The 20,626-nt window shown below is 43.1% G+C and overlaps 1 protein-coding gene across 1 annotated transcript in view; it reads right to left on the bottom strand.

The window, feature by feature from the left end:
• kcnh5a (potassium voltage-gated channel, subfamily H (eag-related), member 5a) overlaps window positions 1-20,626 on the bottom strand; it is a 98,905-nt gene that overhangs the window by 7,979 nt on the left and 70,300 nt on the right. Inside the window, exon 10 of the mRNA XM_082961485.1 lies at window positions 18,584-18,780. Within this exon, the coding sequence (XP_082817611.1) occupies window positions 18,584-18,780 (197 nt within the window). The remainder of the gene's footprint in view (window positions 1-18,583; window positions 18,781-20,626) is intronic.

Raw genomic sequence — 20,626 nt, 5'->3', positions numbered from 1 at the left:
CTGCACTCTCTGCCCAACCTCTCTCAAGGTCAGACCATGGTTGAAGACATGGTCCACCACAGTCGTCCGAATTTATTGGTCTTCCTCCACCTCTACCTCCACCTCCATCTCTACCCCTACCTCCACCCGCACCTCCATCTCGATCTCTCTCTGCCAATTTTGCTTCCATTGTTCTCGAAATACAGAAGTACTCACCTGTGGCCTTTTTATCCATACCAAAGGTGTGATTGCAAAGTGAACATTTACGCATTTAATGTTTGCACATGTGAAGAGTGAAAGTGATCAATTGGTAATTGAAATTAGCTTGTTGAAGAGTGTTGCTTTTCATTTGCACACAAGAGATTTTAGCTGTGAAGGTTATGCCAAAGGTAGAGAATTGTGTGTTGTGTTTGGCAAAATGTTTGGTATAGAATTGCAATCTGAGTGTAAAGCAAAATATGTGCCAGTAGTATTGCAGATTTGCTGTATGGTTCTGCTAAATGAGTTACAGGTTTGGTATAGAATTGGGAAAAACTGTAATAGAGGTAAAAATAGAGCAGTGCTTGTCCCTCGTTATCCCTTCATGGTCTTTTAGCACCCCTAAATGTTCTGCCATTGCATGTTACTTCTCATCAACCAGGGAGCCTCCTGGGAAACAATAAATCCAGCCCCCCCTGCCACTTCAAATTGATTCAACTGCCACATTTTTACTTAGTCGCTTTAGAGACTAACTGTGGGGGAGAGAAAGATCAAAAGACAGTGGCTGCCAAGGGTACGTTGGGATAACTTGTTTCTGCATTAAATCGGCGCAATCGGGAATGAGAACACTTTTTTTCTTTCTTGTATATAAAATAAATCTACTGAAAAATGGCTTGTTTTTGCATATAAACACCAAAAATACTTGATATTTAGATTTTCACATGGGTGGGGCTAAATGTGGAATGCCTGTCATTGGCCAAATGCACAGGCAACATTTCATGTCCCTTACAAAATAGGAGTTCTAAATACATTCTATTAATTAATCTATTAATATCTGTCCATTATGTGCCGTAGTGCCAAGGTGAGTGAGTGAGTGAGTGGGTGAGTGAGTGAGTGAGTGAGTGAGTGAGTGAGTGAGTGAGTGAGTGAGTGAGAGAGAGTGAGTGAGTTGCCGTGATGCCCAGGTCCTGTCCAGAAACAAGAAAATTCTGATCTTGGATTTGCTATTCTTTTCTACATAATGCTGCGTTCGTAACCAACTGGGAGGTGGAAATGTACCACCAATGAAGTTGTAAATTCCAGTTGGATGCATTCACGCGCTTTGTTTTATTTTTATTTAACTTTTATTTAACTAGGTAAGTCAGTTTAGAACAAATTCTTATTTACAATGACGGCCTACCAAGAGCCAAAAAAAGCCTCCTGCCAGGACGGGGGCTGGGAAAACTCTTTGAGAAACGTTGATTGGCTAATAGTCAACAAGTTGCGTGAACAGTAAACTAAAAGTACAGCTATCATTCTTGTAAAGAAATTATAATGAAAAAAAAACATTAATTGATTGCTTTTTATAAATAATGTTTTGTTGTTGCATTTAACTGCAGAAAATTATGTTATCGAGGTCATTTCCTTAGTAGGTGATGTCAGAGGTCACCATGTGGGAGAAGTGGGAACTCAGGATCAATGTTCCCTCTATTTTTTTCCGGCACTGAGCAAATTTCAGGTCTTCTGAGCACAAACTTGAAGATTGTGAAAATTCTGTGCAACTTCCAGCACCGGGTGAACACTGAGGATGTATTCGCTTTAAGTTACACTATTAGACAGTGGTCAAGTAAGGTACTGTGGCAATTTGATCATAACGTAGGCCTACCAGAGTAGCTTAGCATCAAAAACTATTGAGAAAAACCATACCTTAACGTTTTAATAACCTCTTAAGGATTGGACCCCATACATACATTTTATGTATGGGTGGTCCCAGGAATTGAACACACTACCCTGGCATTACAAGCACCTTGCTCTACCAACTGAGATATAAAGGACCACTGTTGTTTGATGCAAGAAACCACTTTACAAAATAAAATGCATTATTATTCCCATACCATTATTACAGAGAATCAGACAAATCATGTTACCCTCTGCCTATTGGCTATTTAGCTTCTTCAAGACTTTTTTTAAATACAAAAATGCCCCTTTAAGACAAAACAATTGTGAAAGATGTCTAGAAATGTACAAAGGATAAGAACAAATGTGCACACTTGGCAACATGCAGCTCTCGCTTTGATCTCAAAACAAGTGTATCTACTCATGACCGCTCATGCTGTAAACACAGTCCAGCTCCATGTGAATGGCACAGATCCATATATGGCAATGGCCTATTTGCATATAGGCCTACTGTAGCTCTGATTGTTTTTTCTGCGCTGGTCTGTGTAGAGTACGGGCTGAGTCTTGAGTGTCAATGCAATAGAATCCTACTCCGATGCCTACAACAAAATCTCTTGCATAGTTAGTTCTGCGAACGAAGTCTTGCATAGTTTGTTTTGTTTCCGTATGTTGCATTGAAAGTGGATAATATTGCGTTGATTCGATCACAATTCCCACAGTAAAGGGAAACGTAGTGCGTTCACTAAAGGGGAAAACTCTAGAAAGTTGAGTGAAGTTGTTCAATCTCGTGCAGGTTGATATTTCTTCTGTGCGGCAGTCCCGGGGAGTTGCGTTTCCTGCAGATTAGAGGGAACATTGCTCAGGAAAAACAGACGAGTTTCTCACTACTAATTACCAGTTGGAGGACCGTTCAAGTGGATTTGTCCCAGTCGTATGTGACAAATTCCCACTTGGTCATGAACGCAGCACACTTCCATGGTTGTTTTTTTTGTACCTTTATTTAACTAGGCAAGTCAGTTAAGAACAAATTGTTATTTACAATGACAGCCAATGGCTTGCTCAAGGGCATAAAGGCAGAAGGTTGCACCTGAAACTCTGATGCCATCAACCCTCCAGTTGCCAGCTTACTCCCGCCAAATTTTTCCTTGTCCGTTATTGGGTCCAAAACAGCAAAGCTCTGGTTACTGGCCTACTGAAATATCCAACAATTCACAGACGACTCCCAACGTGACATCTGTGATAGGATATTGAGTAATATATATCTGATGGGCGTACATATAATGAAATCGTCTCCATCCCCTTTTTCTCCATCTCTGGACTCTTTTTGACTCTGGGTTTCTGTGCTGCCCTTAGTGATGCTTTGATTATATACAGTATTACTTAGATCAGTGCATTCGGAAAGTATTCAGACCCCTTGACACTTTTCTAATTTTGTTATGTTACAGCCTTATTTTAAAATTGATTACATTTTTTTTCCCCCTCATCAATCTATACACAATACCCAATAATGACAAAGCGAAAACAGGTTTGTAAATGTATTACAAATAAAAATCAGAAATACCTTATTTACATAAGTATTCAGACCCTTTGCATTGAGACTCAAAATTGAGCTCAGGTGCATCCTGTTTCCATTGATCATCCTTGATATGCTTCTACAACTTGATTGGAGTCTACCTGTGGTAAATTCAATTGATTGGACATGATCTGGAAAGGCACACACCTGTCTATATAAGGTCCCACAGTTGACAGTGCATGTCAGGGTACCCAAAGAAATTCTGCAGCATTGAAAGTCCCCAAGAACACGATGGCCTCCATCATTTTTAAATGGAAGAAGATTGGAACCACCAAGACTCTTCCTAGAGCTGGCTGCCTGGCCAAACTGAGCAACTGGGGGAGAAGGGACTTGGTCAAGAACCCGGTGGTCACCGTGATCGAGCTCTAGAGTTCCTCTACGGAGATGGGATAACTTTTCAGAAGGACAACCATCTCTGTAGCACTCCACCAATCAGGCCTTTATGGTAGAGTGGCCAGACAAAAGCCACTCCGCAGTAAAAGGCACATGACAGCCCGCTTGGAGTTCGCCAAAAGGCACCTAAAGAACTCTCAGACCCTGAGAAACAAGATTCTTTGGTCTGATGAAGCCTAGATTGAACTCTTTGGCCTGAATGCCAAGTGTCACGTCTGGAGGACACCTGGCACCATCCCTACAGTTAAGCATGGTGGCGGCAGCATCATGTTGTGGGGAGGTTTTTCAGTGGCAGGGACTGGGAGACTAGTCAGGATTGAGGCAAAGATGAATGGAGCAAAGTACAGAGAGATCCATAACAAAAACCTGCTCCAGAGTGCTCAGGACTTCAGACTGGGGCAAAGGTTCACCTTCCAACAGGACAATGACTCTAACAACACAGATAAGACAATGCAGGAGTGGCTTCGGGACAAATCTCAATGTCCTTTAGTGGCTCAGCCAGAGCCCTGAATTGAACCCAATCGAACATCTCTGGAAAGACTTGAAAATAGCTGAGCAGCGACGCTCCCTATCCAACCTGACAGAGCTCGAGAGGATCTTCAGAGAAGAATGTGAGAAACCCCCAAATACAGGTGTGCCAAGCTTGTAGCGTCATACCTAAGAAGCCTCAAGGTTTTAATCGCTACCAAACGTGCTTCAACAAAGTACTGAGTAAAGAGTCTGAATACGTATGTAAATGTATTATTTCCGGTTTTTATTTTAAATACATTTGCAAAAAAAAAGTTTTTTTGCTTTGTCAATATGGGGTATTGTGTGTAGATTAATGAGGGAAAACCCCAATTTAATCAATTTAGAATAAGGCTGTAATGTAACAAATGTGGAATAAGTCAAGGGGTCTGAATACTTCCCGAATTCACTGTATAGTGTATTTTTCTTAAAGCTTGATGAGAGCATGATTGTTCAGGGAAGGATGCAGGATAGTTGCTTGGTTTTGGAACATTCTCAGCACATTTAAGGAACTTAACAAAAAAAAATGTCATAGTTTAACTGAACATTTTCTAAAAGTTCAAATGTGGTTACATTTAATTTATATGTTGGTAATGTTCTAGGAACATTCTCCCACTGGTTTGACATTGACAATGTTCTCAAATAGTTCAGAGAACTTTAAGAAACAAATGTTCTTCTGTGGTAATTTCAGTACTTCAGCATAACTTTTCCTACAGGTTTTCTCATGATTCTATTTAAAGTCATGTTCTCAAATTGTTCAGAAAACGTAAAAACTTTCCATAAAAACACACAAGAAAACTTTTGTAAATTTCAGAGAACGTTCTAAGAATATTATTTAAAAACATATGGACACACCTACTCATTCAAGGGTTTTCTTTATTTTTACTATTTTCTACATTGTAGAATAATAGTGAAGACATCAAACTATGAAATAACACATGGAATCACGTAGTAACCAAAAAAGTGTTAAACAAATCAAAATGTATTTTATATTTGAGATTCTTCAACGTAGCCACCCTTTGCCTTGATGACAGCTTTGCACACTCTTGGCATTCTCTCAACCAGCTTCATGAGGTAGTCACCTGGAATGCATTTCAAATAACATGTGTGCCTTGTTAAAAGTTAATTTGTAGAATTTCTTTCCTTCTTAATGCATTTGAGCCAATTAGTTGTATTGTAACAAGGTAGGGGGAGTATGCAGAAGATAGCCCTATTTGGTTAAAGACCACGTCCATATTATGACAAGAACAGCTCAAATAAGCAATCACAATCACCCATCATTACTTTAAGACATGAAGGTCAGTCAATACGGAAAATTTCAAGAACTTTGAAAGTTTCTTCAAGTGCAGTCCCAAAAACCATCAAGCGCTATGGTGAAACAGGAAAGGAAGACCCAGAGTTACCTCTGCTGCAGAGGATAAGCTCATTAGAGTTAACTGCACCTCAGATTGCAGCCCAAATAAATGCTTCACAGAGTTCAAGAAACAGACATATCTCAACATCAACTGTTCAGAGGAGAGACTGTGTGAATCAGGCATTCATGGTTGAATCGCTACAAAGAAACCACTACTAAAGGACACCAATAAGAAGAAGAGACTTGCTTGACCCAAGAAACACGAGCAATGGACATTGAACCGGTGGAAATCTGTCCTTTGGTCTGATGAGTCCAAATTTGAGATTATTGGTTCCAACCGCCGTGTCATTGTGAGACGCAGAGTAGATGAACGGATGATCTCCACATGTGTGGTTCCCACTGTAAAGCATGGAGGAGGAGGTGTGATGGTGTGGGGGTGCTTTGCTGGTGACATTGTGATTTATTTAGAATTCAAGGCACATTTATGCAGCATGGCTACCACAACATTCTGCAGCGATACACCATCCCATCTGGTTTGCACTTAGGACTATCATTTGTTTTTCAACAGGACAATGACCCAACACCTCTAGTCTGTGTAAGGGCTATTTTACCAAGAAGGAAAGCGATGGAGTGCTGCAGAAGATGACCTGGCCTCCACAATCACCCAATCTCAACGCAATTGAGATGGTTTGGGATAAGTTGGACCGCAGAGTGAAGGTAAAGCAGCCAACACGTGTTCAGCATAATTCCTTCAAGAGTATTCCAGGTGAAGCTGGTTGAGAGAATGCTGAGACTGTACAAAGCACTCATCAAGGCAAAGGGTGGCAACACCTTTTTGGGTAGTACATGATTCCATATGTGTTATTTCATAGTTTTGATGTCTTCACTTTTATTCTACAAATTAGAAATTAAAATAAATAAAGAAAAACCCTTGAATGAGTAGGTGTGTCCAAACTTTTGACAGGTACTGTCATATACATTCTGTTCTCAGTATCAATAAAACTCGCTCTATCCTCTATCTTGCTAAGTGTGTTAGCCCCACACACTAATTATCCACACCTGATCTCAATGAGTGCTTGTTTCCTTTGAAGTTGGTTCTGTTTGAATCAGGGCTGACCCCATTTCGCCGACTGGTCGATTGTTTGGTCGATAGGCTGTTGGTCGGCTGAGATTTTTTTTGCAGAGTGGTCACAAATGTATTTATTATTCATAGCACGCGTGGCAACTGTCTGAATCGTGCCTAGAATCATCCATTGCGGAGGCCACAGTGAAGGCACAGTCCGGCCACGTTGTGTGCGCGAGCATTGCAAATTATTATTATACCAAATACACTGCACAAAAAAATAAAGGGAACACTAAAACAACACATCCTAGATCTGAATGAATGAAATAATCTTATTAAATACTTTTTTCTTTACATAGTTGAATGTGCTGACAACAAAATCACACAAAAATAATTAATGGAAATCCAATTTATCAACCCATGGAGGTCTGGATTTGGAGTCACACTCAAAATTAAAGTGGAAAACCACACTACAGGCTGATCCAACTTTGATGTAATGTCCCTAAAACAAGTCAAAATGAGGCTCAGTAGTGTGTGTTGCCTCCACGTGCCTGTATGACCTCCCTACAACGCCTGGGCATGCTCCTGATAAGGTGGCGGATGGTCTCCTGAGGGATCTCCTCCCAGACCTGGACTAAAGCATCCGCCAACTCCTGGGCAGTCTGTGGTGCAACGTGGCGTTGGTGGATGGAGCGAGACATGATGTCCCAGATGTGCTCAATTGGATTCAGGTCTGGGGAACGGGCAGGCCAGTGCATAGCATCAATGCCTTCCTCTTGCAGGAACTGCTGACACTCCAGCCACATGAGGTCTAGCATTGTCTTGCATTAGGAGCAACCAAAGGGCCAACCGCACCAGCATATGGTCTCACAAGGGGTCTGAGGATCTCATCTCGGTACCGAATGGCAGTCAGGCTACCTCTGGCGAGCACATGGAGGGCTGTGCGGCCCCCCAAAGAAATGCCACCCCACACCATGACTGACCCACCACCAAACCGGTCATGCTGGAGGATGTTGCAGGCAGCAGAACGTTCTCCACAGCGTCTCCAGACTCTGTCACGTCTGTCACGTGCTCAGTGTGAACCTGCTTTCATCTGTGAAGAGCACAGGGCGCCAGTGGCGAATTTGCCACTCTTGGTGTTGTCTGGCAAATGCCAAACGTCCTGCACGGTGTTGGGCTGTAAGCACAACCCCCACCTGTGGACGTCGGGCCCTCATACCACCCTCATGGAGTCTGTTTCTGACCGTTTGAGCAGACACATGCACATTTGTGGCCTGCTGGAGGTCATTTTGCAGGGCTCTGGCAGTGCTCCTCCTTGCACAAAGGCGGAGGTAACGGTCCTGCTGCTGGGTTGTTGCCCTCCTACGGCCTCCTCCACGTCTCCTGATGTACTGGCCTGTCTCCTGGTAGCGCCTCCATATTCTGGACACTACGCTGACAGACACAGCAAACCTCCTTGCCACAGCTCGCATTGATGTGCCATCCTGGATGAGCTGCACTACCTGAGCCACTTGTGTGGGTTGTAGACTCCGTCTCATGCTACCACTAGAGTGAAAGCACCGCCAGCATTCAAAAGTGACCAAAACATCAGCCAGGAAGCATAGGAACTGAGAAGTGGTCTGTGGTCACCACCTGCAGAACCACTCCTTTATTGGGGGTGTCTTGCTAATTGCCTATAATTTCCACCTGTTGTCTATTCCATTTGCAGAACAGCATGTGAAATTTATTGTCAATCAGTGTTGCTTCCTAAGTGGACAGTTTGATTTCACAGAAGTGTGATTGACTTGGAGTTACATTGTGTTGTTTAAGTGTTCCCTTTATTTGTTTGAGCAGTGTATATAGAACATGTGAACATGTAGGCTGAGCAAACATTTAACAGAGAACACAAAAGAACAAAAAGCAAAGGACTTCTTTGCACTTTGAGGCGCTGCGCCTTTTTTTATGTTTTTTAAGCTCCAACTCCTCTCCGAATGTACCAACAGTCTGTGGATCATGTCATTGTAAATACATTGGAGAAGGCCTGCCACTTAAGTACTGTGCTCAGTTTGTAATACCTTGTCAATGAAAGTATATTGGCTGGTGGGGAGAGTGGGTGCACCGAAAGGTCAGAGTGAGATGAGTTGAGAGGCACCACACAACGTGTCTGATGCCCTCCCAGCTACCCCGTCCCAATCCCTCGGCTAGAGCACATCTCCACTCTAACCAATGACCACCATTGGATGTTAGCTATAATGGCAAAAAAATTATAATAATGACTCGACGTCCTCTCCTAATCGGGCCAGAACTTATTCATTTTACAGAAGGTTTGCAAGTCACAAAAAAAAACAATTACATTGTAGTATAGATACATCCTTATTTTCACCCTCTCCCAAGCCAAGCTTATCCCTCTCCACTTCCCCCTCCCAGTTTTCCTCCCCCCTTTAACTCACCCAAGCCGAGCTTCCCCTCTTCCCAAACCAGATCAAGTACCCTCCCACTTCCTCCTCCACCGACTTACCCACCCAAACCACACATACACTGGCACACACATACACTTGAGAGAGTATTTTATCTTTCTGTAATCGAGACCATGTAATATCTAACAAAAGGGTATTTTTTCAATTAATGATCTCTTATGGTTTATTTGACCAATTTTATCAACACTGCCCTGAAAATATTCAACTCATAATTTCATTTTGATTCAACTAACTCCTCCATAGAGTATCCATATATACTGAACAAAAATATAAATGCAACATGTAAAGTGTTGGTCCCATGTTTAATGAGCTAAACTGAAAGATCCCAGAAATGTGCCTTATGCAGAAAAAGCTTATTTTACTCCAATTTTGTGCACAAATATGTTTACCTACCTGTTAGTGAGCATTTCTCCGTTGCCAAGATAATCCATCCACCTAAAAGGTGTGGCATATGAAGAAGCTGATTAAACAGAATGATCATTACACAGGCGCACCTTGTGCTGGGGTCAATAAAAGGCCACTCTAAAATATGCAGTTATGTCACACAACACAATGCCATAGATGTCTCAAGTATTGAGGGAGCGTGCAATTTGCCTGTTAGCTTCAGGAATGTCCACCAGAGCTGTTGCCAGAGAATTTAATATTCCAAACGGCCTTACAACCGCAGACCATGTGTAACCCTGCCAGCCCAGGACCTCTACATCCGTCTTATTCATCTGTGGGATCGTCTGAGACCAGCCACCCGGACAGCTGATGAAACTGAGGATTATTTCTGTCTATAATCAAGCCCTTTGTGGGGAAAAACTCATTCTGATTGGCTGGGCCTGGCTTCCCAGTGGGTGCGCCTGACTCCCAAGTGGATGGGCCTATGCCGTCCCAGGCCCACCCATGGCTGCGCCCCTGCTCAGTCGTGAAATCCATAGATGAAGACTTAATTCATGTATTTCAATTGACTGATTTCCTTATATAAATTGTAACTCAGTAAAATCGTTGAAATAGTTGAAATTGTTGCTTTATATTTTTGTTCAGTATAAAATATAGAAACCAGACAACAAAGGTTCAAGCCTCTAAACTTGATAAATCAACATATCCCCAAGCAACTGGGAGGTTGTGGGCCCATGGACGAACAAGACAACCAAAAGGATCCTTTTGGAAACAAAGTTGAAAACTTTAGAAGATCAATTGGACCTGCACTGTTTTTACAAATACATGTTATTTAATCATTTCCCCCACACCGCTCGCAAGCGTGAATGAGCGTCTTTGTAGCCAGGATCTAAAATAGAACTTGATTCTATTTGAGACGCTCCACAAGTCCCCTCCTTATTGGATATCAGGAAGATACAGACCCATGTGGGTGCTTGAAAGACAAACGAGGAGAGATTAATTGAAGAAAGGTGTAACATAGGTTGTGAGCTCTGCAAATGCAACGACTGTAATAATAACACATCAAATGCATTAACAGAAATAAAACAATTACCATAATCAAATTGTCACGTCCTGATCCTAGTAAGATGTCATTTTCTATAGTAGAGTAGGTTAGGGCGTGACAGGGGGTGTTTTTGTGTTTTTCTATGTTTTCTATTTCTATGTTTAAGTTCTAGTTTTTCTATTTCTATGTTGGGATTGTTTGGGTTGATCTCTAATTGGAGGCAGCTGATCCTCGTTGCCTCTGATTAGAGATCATATTTAAGTAGGGGTTTTTATTCCTGGGTTTTGTGGGTAGTTGTTTTCTGTTTAGTGTATTTCACCTGACGGAACTGTTGTCAGTCATTTTGTTCTAGAGTCTTCATAATAAAAGTGAATATGAGCACTATACACGCTGCGCTTTGGTCCCCTTTATACGACCCACGTTACAGAACTACCCACCACAACTGGATCAAGCAGCGTGCTCGGGAGGAGATGGACACCTGGTCACATCAGGAGTGGATAGAGAGGAGAGACTGGACTTGGGGCCAGGTAATTGAGCGTTATCGGAGCCTACCTGGGAAGCACGAGAGGCTACAAAAACGGGGCACATGGAGCAGTCGGCAGAGCCGGGGAGCAATTTGGAGAAGGGAGAAATGGGAGAGCTATTGAGTTGGTTGAGGACGCACAAGTTTTTCCCAAAGGAACGTGTCGTCAGTTTGGTGCCACCTGAGTCAGCTCCCCGTACTCAACCTGAAAAGTGTGTGGAAGTTCCGGAACAAGTGATACCGGCGATACACACCAGGTCTCCAATAAGTCTCAACAGCCCGGTATGTCCTATTCCTGCTCCTCGCACTCTCTCTCCAGTGCACCTCCAAAGCCCAGTATGTCCTGTGCCTGCTCCTCGCACTCTCCTCTCAGTGCGTATCCATAACCCGGTACAGCCAGTGCCTGCTGTGAGCACTCGGCCTTTAGTGGGTCTCCCCAGTCCGGTGAGACCGATTCCTGCTCCTCGCACTCTCCCTCCAGTGCGCCTCCATAGCCCAGTACGTCCTGTGCCTGCTCCCCGCACTCGACCTGAGGTGCGTGTTACCAGTCTGGCGCCACCTATGCCAGTCCCACGCATCAGACCTCCAATGCGCATCCCTAGTCCGGAGCCTCCAGCGACGCTCCTCAGCCCGGAGCCTCCAGCGACGCTCCTCAGCCCGGAGCCTCCAGTGGTGGTCTACAGCACAGTGATTCCGGTAAGGATCTACAATCCGATTCCTCCAATAATGATCTACAGGCTTATGTTACAGAAGCAGAGGAATCTACGGGCAGAATGGAGGTTTCACCCTGAGCCAGAGCCACCTCCGTTGCTGGAGGATCGGGAGAAGAGGAAGGTTCTGGGTGTTGCATTTGAGCCGCCATAGATTTGTCACCCTCCCTACCCTCCCTTTGGTTTTTGTGGTTGTTTTGTTGAGTTTTGATTTGTTGCATTCGGAGTCTGCACCTTTGGGGGGGAGGGTACTGTCACGTCCTGATCCTAGTAAGATGTAATTTTCTATAGAGTAGGTCAGGGCGTGACAGGGGGTGTTTTTGTGTTTTTCTATTTCTATGTTGGGATTGATCTCTAATTGGAGGCAGCTGATCCTCATTGTCTCTGATTAGAGATCATATTTAAGTAGGGGTTTTTCTTCCTGGGTTTTGTGGGTAGTTTTCTGTTTAGTGTATTTCACCTGACGGAACTGTTGTCGATCGTTTTGTTGTAGTGTCTTCATAATAAAAGTGAATATGAGCACTATACACGCTGCGCCTTGGTCCCCTTTATACGACCCACGTTACACAAATAAACATTTTACATTAGAAATGATGGGGATTAACGGTAAATGTACTACTGGTGATATATGTAATGGGGAATTGATAGACACTAACAAAGGGCAAACAATTCACACAATGTTATGAAACAATGAATGCACACGAATTGGGAGGAGAGCACATTCTGGAGAGAAATGTGCCTTGTCAATCTTAGCTACACTCCCCTTTTTGACAACATTTAAAATGATACCCAAGACACATTATCTTCACACATACTGTAGGCTCAAGGAATACTCTAACAAACGATGTCCAAAGTGGTAGCCATTTATGGAAATCCCAATAAATTTTGTAACTAATGCAATTTCACACCATCGTGCACATTTATATTTTGTTTATCCACAACAGGCACAATCATGACATGCAGGTTAAAATACCAAACTCAATTACCGTAAATTCCGGACTATAAGCTGCAACTTTTTTCCCAGCTTTGAACCTCGCGGCTTAAACAATGACGCGGCTAATATATGGATTTTTCCCGCTTTCAATTTTTTTTTCTCCAAAAAAACACATTCTGTGACGTGCTCAGTTTTTTGGCAGCATGAAGCTTTCATTAGACCAATGAAATTGCCGAACGGGTTAAGGTCAAACAACTTTTTCGTTTACTGTTTAGATTAAATCGAGCGCTCTCAAACTTCCAATCATTCTGATTACGGTAGTCATTTTGTCACCCTCATCATGGCAAAGACACGGAGAAATGCATATGATGCAGCTTTCAAGTTGAAGGCGATTGATCTGGCTGTTGGAAAAGGAAATAGAGCTGCTGCACAGGAGCTTGGTCTTAATGAGTCGATAAGACGTTGGAAACAGCAGCGTGAGGAATTGACTCAGTGCAAAAAGACAAAGCTTACTGCAAATTTTTTATTTTTTGTTACAAGCCGTGTTTAGTTAAAGCCTATTTTTGTTACAAGCCGTGTTTCGTTAAAGCCTGTGTAAAGTTCATTTGTTTCAATGTACCGGTAGGCACCTGTGGCTTATAGACGTGCGGCTTATTTATGTTCAAAATAATACTTTTTTTTTAAATTCAGTGGGTGCGGCTTATATTCAGGTGCGCTTAATAGTCCGGAAATTATGGTATATTAATTTCGGGCAGGTCAAAACACACAACATTCATTGGCATTTAGCTAGCAAGCTGTTGCTAGCTAGTTTGTCCTGGGAGATGAACTTTGTGTTATTTTACCTGACATGCATATGGTGCTGTTTTTTTGTAGAATTTTGACCTGGAGTAATACAAAAGCGTGTGTTTCTCTACTCTGACAGATAATCCACAGACCATTTTTATGCACTACGCGCTTCAGCACTCAGTGGTCCTGTTCTGTGAGATTGTGTGGCCTACCACTTCGTGGTTGAGCCGTTGTTGGTCCTAGATGCTTCTACTTCACAATAACAGCACTTACAGTTGACCGGGGCAGCTCTAGCAGGGCAGAAATTTGACAAACTGACTTGTTAGAAAGGTGGCATCCTATGGCATCCTATGCCAGTAAATGGACCATCTTGGAGGTGCTTAAATGTGCATCACTTCAGTCAGAACTACTGGGTCTGCTCTAGTCTCCATCCCAATGAGGCTGTCGTGCCTGACGGTTTACTTCCTCACGTGAGACTAGATCTGTGCCATCAGGTACAGATGGCGCAAAAGCAAAAAACAAATTGTTATTAACTTCTAAATAAACAAATCTTAACAGTCATTGGAGCATGGGACCTGATAAACTGGACAACTAGATCCAACAAGAGTCGAAGGAAAGAGTCCGAGGGATACACTAGCTAGAACCTTCTCATGGTGGATCTAGTAGGACGAAAAAGCTTCCCCCATGTTTTTCATCAGGTTCTACTGAAGGTGATCAGGCCACAAACAGGGTGTATCACAAAGCATGATGAAATTAATTAGCCAGCTACAGTAATTTTGAGAAACATTGATAAATAGTTTGGTCTTTTTTTTTTGTCAAATTAACCTTTGATAAGCATAGCTGGAGCTTGCTAGCTAGTTAGATTCCATGCCAATTTCAAGTCTTTCTAAACTAATATCTGACTAAATCGGGAAATATGAAATTATTTCTGAATGAAAGTTAACTGGCTAATGCATCATGCTTTGTGACATTATGTTAACTAGCTATCCCCAGTTAGATAATGTGTTTTCACTTATTGCATCTGCATGCTTGTTGCGTTCTCCCTGGTTTCCACTAGTTACCACAAGCACAAAGTAAAAATTGGCTAAATCGTATAAAATTAATGAAAACCAAAATTACCTTTTTGGTCTTATGTTAAGGTTAGGCATAAGGTTAGCAGTGTGGTTAATATTAGGGTTAAGGTTAGGGTTAGGGTTAGGTTTAAAATCAGATTGTAATACAATACATTGTAGAAATATGCGGGCTATATGACTTGATAGCTGTGGTAACTAGTGCCAACCGTTCTCCCTGGTGCTGGCTGCTCCTTCTAAATAGTATAATTTAATCTGTTCAAAAAAGTGGCAGCATGTGCAGCAGTCATTCGGTTTTTGACATACACCTCCCGCCCTGGGAATTCAGCCAATCAGAGGCCGCAGTTGTCAATGTAAATGTCCATTTTATATGTTTGAAGATTCAATTTTGTGATGTAAAATTCCATAGGAATGCATATCATAACACATAATTACTCTACATTAAAATATATTCTTACTATGGGGCCATAGCAGATTGGTCTGATACTAGAATACTAAATGTATCAAGTAATATAATTGGCCTCAATAAACCCAACATGGGATTTTACTACATTATAATGGAATGTATGGAGCAGGTTTAATCAAATCAAAGTTTAATGGTTGCGTACACAGTTTAGCATATGTTATAGTGGGTGCTGCGAAATGCTCGTGTTACTAGCTCCTAACAGTGAAGCAAAAATGTCAAAAAAGTGCACAAATAATAATCAAGAAATCAAGAATGTCATAACAAATCCAGTTGACAACCCAAACATCTGTCACGCCCTGATCTGTTTCACCTGTCCTTGTGATTGTCTCCACCCCCTCCAGGTGTCACTGATTTTCCCCAGTGTATTTATCCCTGTGTTTCCTGTCTCTCTGTGCCAGTTCGTCTTGTATGATTTTCCAAGTCAACCAGCATTTTCCCCGTTCTCCTGCTTTTTGCTATTCTCCTTTTTCTAATCCTCTCGGTTTTGACCCTTGCCTGTTTCTGGACTCTGTACCCGCATGCCTGACCATTCTGCCTGCCTTGACCACGAGCCTGTCTGCCACTCTGTACCTCCACTCAGTACAAAATGCAAGATACAGTAGTAGATACAGTGCATTCGGAAAGTATTCAGACCCCTTGACTTTTTCCACATTTTGTTACGTTACAGCCTTATTCTAAAATTGATTAAATCGTTTTTTTTCCCTCAGCAATCTACACACAACGCCATCTCCTCCCAAGGAGCCACCATTGGAATGCTTCATGGTCTCATGGAAGGGTTCCAGACCTTGGCCGAACGACATGACCTAGCATTCAACACATTGCTGGAGCAATTCCGCAGGTTTTCTGTTAGGCAGCCTACAACAATGGTAACCTCCCAGCCCCTCAGTAACACGGCTGTTAGCAATTACGCCTCCCGCTTACCTCCCCCAGAACACTTTGATGGAGCTTCGGCACCTGTCGGGGGTTTCTCCTCAGTGTTCCCTCATCATCGAGCTGCAGCCCTCCTCCTTCCCCTCGGACCGCTCTACGATAGCGTACCGCATCACGCTGATGTCCGGGAGGGCTCTCGCCTGGCCTATGCCAGTATGGGAACAACAGTCATCCGTATGCTTCAGTCTGGAGGAGTTCGTGGCGGAGGTAAAGAAAGTTTTCGATGCTTCATTGTCCGGGAGAGAGTCTGCCCAGAAGTTACTCCAGCTTCGGTAAGACTCCCGCAGTGTGGCAGACTATACGGTGGATTTGCGCATGTTGGCAGCTAAGAGTGCCTGGAACCCTGAAGCGCTGTTCGACATGTTCCTGCACGGAGTATCGGAGTAAGTAAAGGACGAGCTCGCAGCCCGGGAACTACCGAAGGATCTCGACTCGCTCATCGCCTTGACCATTCGGATCGATGGGCAACTATGGGAACGAAGGAAAGAGAGGTGATACAATTTCACTCGCCCGCCCAAGGATTCCACCACGCCTCCGATGCATCCCGGAATGCCCCGACAGCTCCATTGCCGAGAGAACGCGAGGCTACCAGAGTTCCCATGAGAGTCTCCGAAGTCTGCCGATTCACCTCTTTCCGAGCCAATGCAACTAGGCAGAGCTAGGCTGTCTCCAGCCAAATGGCTATACAGGCTTCACACTAAGAGTTGCCTGTATTGTGGGACTAGTCATTTCGTCTCCACCTGTCCACTAAAAGACCAGGCTCACCAGTAGGAGCGAGTACTCTGGTGGGCCATGCGGAGAACATTTCCTCTCCCCTTACTCAAACCCATTTTCATGCCAGTTTGGTGTGGGGGAACCAGTCAAAATCTCTACGGGTACTCATCGACTCTGGGGCCGATGAGAGTTTTATGGACGGTACCTTTACATCCGAGGTGGGCATCCCCAGTCAGCCCCTCTCCATTCCCATGGACATTAGAGCGCTGGACAGGCTCTCTATAGGCCGGGTCACCCACAATACCACCCCCATCAACCTACGTGTGTCAGGGAACCACAGCGAGACGATCCAATTCCTGCACATTAAGTCTCCTCAGGTTCCCGTGGTATTGGGATTCTCTTGGCTCCAGCAACACAAATCCTCTTATTGACTGGTCTGCTGGTGCCACGCTGAAGTCAGCGCAGCCTGCCCCAGGACGTCTTCCTGTGAGCTTGGAAGTTTCCCCGGACCTGTCTGCCATTCCTGCGGAGGGCAAGGACCGCTTCTCGCTGTGAAGATGGCGTTGGTGGAGTGGAGGCACTGGCTGGAGAGGGCGGAACATCCATTCATTGTGTGGACCGACCACAAGAACCTGGAATATCTCCGCACCGCCAAGCATCTCAATTTCAGGTAGGCTAGGTGGGCCCTGCTTTTCCCACAATTCAACTTCTCCCTCTCATATCGACTGGGATCCAAGAATGTCAAGCAGGATGCACTGTCATGCCGCTATAGCCCCATGGCTACAACCCCGGAACCCGAGACCATCCTTCCCACCTCGTGCCTGGCGACAAACTTTCCCCCCGGCTTATCGGCCCTTTTCCCATCTCCAAGGTCATTAGCCCCTCTGCTGTTCGTCTTCTGTTGCCCCGTACCCTCTGTATACATCCCACTTTTCATGTGTCTAGAATCAAACCCATGTTTCACAGCCCTTTGTCTCCTGTTTATACAAGTTTTCCACTAGTGTGTACAGCAGCATGTCCGAGTTGGTGGAAGTTGACTCTAGATTTAGAAATCCCAAAGCCAACGCTGGCTACACTCATGAACTTCTCAGCCAGGTTTGCTGTCATGACTGACTTAGCGAGGTCATCTACAAACCACAGCACTGACCATTTCTATATCAAGTGTCAACTCCCTCCTCCCAAGACATGCTTCTGTGCAAATCAAACAGACCTGTGAAAGTCTATTGTAGAAAATAGTTAAATGGATTGAATTACACAGACCAACTCAGACCAAACAGTATCCCTGGGAAGTATTTTTGACAAGTTAAATGGTCTCTCTTCCTATGTGACACACGCTCGTAATACTGCAGGCTCATGGACCTCAATTTGAAAACATAAACTCAATGCATTCATGCTCGAGTAGAATGTCTTACGAACCGTAGGAAAGGAGACATGAGACATGAAGAAAGACATTGAGAGGAAGAGAGTGTACACATTCTGGACACCTCAGACTGAATTCACCTACAGTAAATGTGCTCACTTCAGCCTAAGTCACTCAAACTTCATAATGTGGTTAAATTTTTTTTAAACGGTTTTAATTTTCTCATAACAGTGTTCTGTAAGAGGAATTAAACAATGAAGCGCAATCATGCATCCCACCAACACACACACACACACACACACACACACACACACACACACACAGTCATATTTTTCTAAATATGAAATTATCAACTGAACCTGCCCCAAAAACTCTAAATGTGCAGAAGCTGAATTGCAATATAGAACGTTCTACCAGCTGAGATAGGAATCGGGTGTGCTGCTGTCTTGTCTGTTGTGTTAATGAATGTGCATATTCCTTACCCGTTTGCGCAAATTGCAGGTGAGAATTAGGTTGCGGGAGAATGTGTTGGCAAAAGCAGTGTAGAACTCCAACACCTTCAGCAGAGCATCTCTCCGAATTACGTGCAAGTCGCAGTAGGTGAGAGCCCGCACATTGGCACAAGCATGTGCCAGATTGGCTTCCTTCCAGAAGACATCCCCAAACACATCTCCCTTACCTGGGGAACAGGAAAAGTAGCATTACTTTGAAAAAAACTCACCCAAAAACAATTTGTTACTAGTTAGGTTTCCCTCCAATTGGTGACAGATTTTCATGCGAATATTCTAAAATATGCAAATTTTCCCACCAGTGGTGTGTTTCCACCAAACGGACTTTCTGCTGATAAAAACCAGTACCTGATGATGTAGTGCACACAAACGTCAAAATCTAAAGTTCAATGTGTAATTTTGTCGCAAAAACTGTTGTATTAAATAGCAAATGTGCCTACTCTGATCTTGGCACATGCGCTTTAGCCAACAGTTTACAGATACAGTGCGGGTAGGCTGTCCGGGTTGTCCGGGCAGGCTAGTTTACATGATGAGATTATTATGGATAAGAGAATATTTGTATTTGTCAAATGACAGTCAAGCATTGATCATCATGTCACCAGAATAAGACCATCAATATTTATTGGAAAGTAGCATCAAGCTCATCACCGTGCACTTTCGCCACTCTGTGAAGTTCATCATAACTTATTTCATGTGTAGCCTAATAAACTGCATGGTTTCCCGAGTCGTATTCTGGTCGTAGTGTGAGGACCACACACCATATCATCGCATGACTCCAAGTTATATGATGCTTATTATATACATATTTGTGCATAAAGGCATTTCTACCACCATTTTTCAAATAGTTCATTTTACCGACACAAAAAGATCCCACCCTGTCGAACGAACAAATTATCTGTTTGCATTTAAAAAATGAGTTGGTTAGTGTCATCAACAGAGTAACTTAAGGAAAAGTGTTGCTTTGCCACCCTCTCCAGCCTTTCAAACTTAAAGGCTTGGTTCAGTCAAAAATGTTAATAGACCAATAAGAAACAGCGTTCCAAACCTCTCTGGCAATAACATTTTGTTTTCAGTTTCCCCCTCCCTGCTCAGGCCACTCCAAGAGTAAAATTCTTGCATGAGAAATGGTTCTTTGCTCAGAAGCTATTTTTGTTTCAACTTAATTGGTAAGCAGAAATGATTTGATATTGAGATAAAAACAGTGGCATTGGGCCTTTAAGCACAATGACAGAGCACAGTGATTGTTGTGTGTGTAGTTATTCCACAATTCAAACTCTAGAACTTGGTAGAGGGAACACTTCAGGGAGTTTTAATGGCAACTCATGCAAGGAAGATTCCCTGCTGTTCAATGGTTATTGTATTGATTCTCAAAAAATCGAATTCATAGGCAGTGTTTAAAAAGCTGTTCGCCGGCATGAAACACAACATTTAAAAAAACTCTGGTTACTCTGATTAATCCATCAGTGACAAGCAAATACATTTACAGACAGTCAGCAACAATACAGTACACAGTAGGCTCGAGTGGACCAATCACCGTAATCAGTGGATTTTTAACCGATTGTGTTCAAAGCCAGCGAACATTGGGGGCAGTTCACCAAAATTACACATTGGTTTCCTTACCCTGTAAGCAGTCTATGGACAAGGTATGACAGCAGGTATAGCAGCATTTTCTAATTTCATGTCCAAATTATCCTAAAGTATGTCAAATTGATTGTGTAGCTCAATGAAGTTACTTATTTTCATTTGGACAATGTGTGCCACAAATTGTAAAACGTTAGCGTTTGGAACAGTGGCCAGATTGGTGTACCTTGCATGAGCTACCTTTAAACTCGCTGAAGTGTTCCCCCCTTGCCTTTCGTATTCGTAACTGATGTGTGTATTTTGTATTCTAACAGAGATTATTTGAAAAATAGACCTTCGTCTCAACATGACTCCCTGTCAAAATAAAGAAATATACATATATTTTTTTATATAAAACATAGATATCTCTCATACCTTGTCCATAGACTGCTTACA

The sequence above is a fragment of the Salmo salar genome, chromosome 15 (assembly GCF_965601325.2).
Source record: "Salmo salar chromosome 15, fSalSal1, whole genome shotgun sequence".
NCBI lineage: Eukaryota > Metazoa > Chordata > Actinopteri > Salmoniformes > Salmonidae > Salmo > Salmo salar.
Note: the sequence above shows the minus strand (reverse complement) of the source record. Positions and strands in the feature narration are given on the sequence as shown.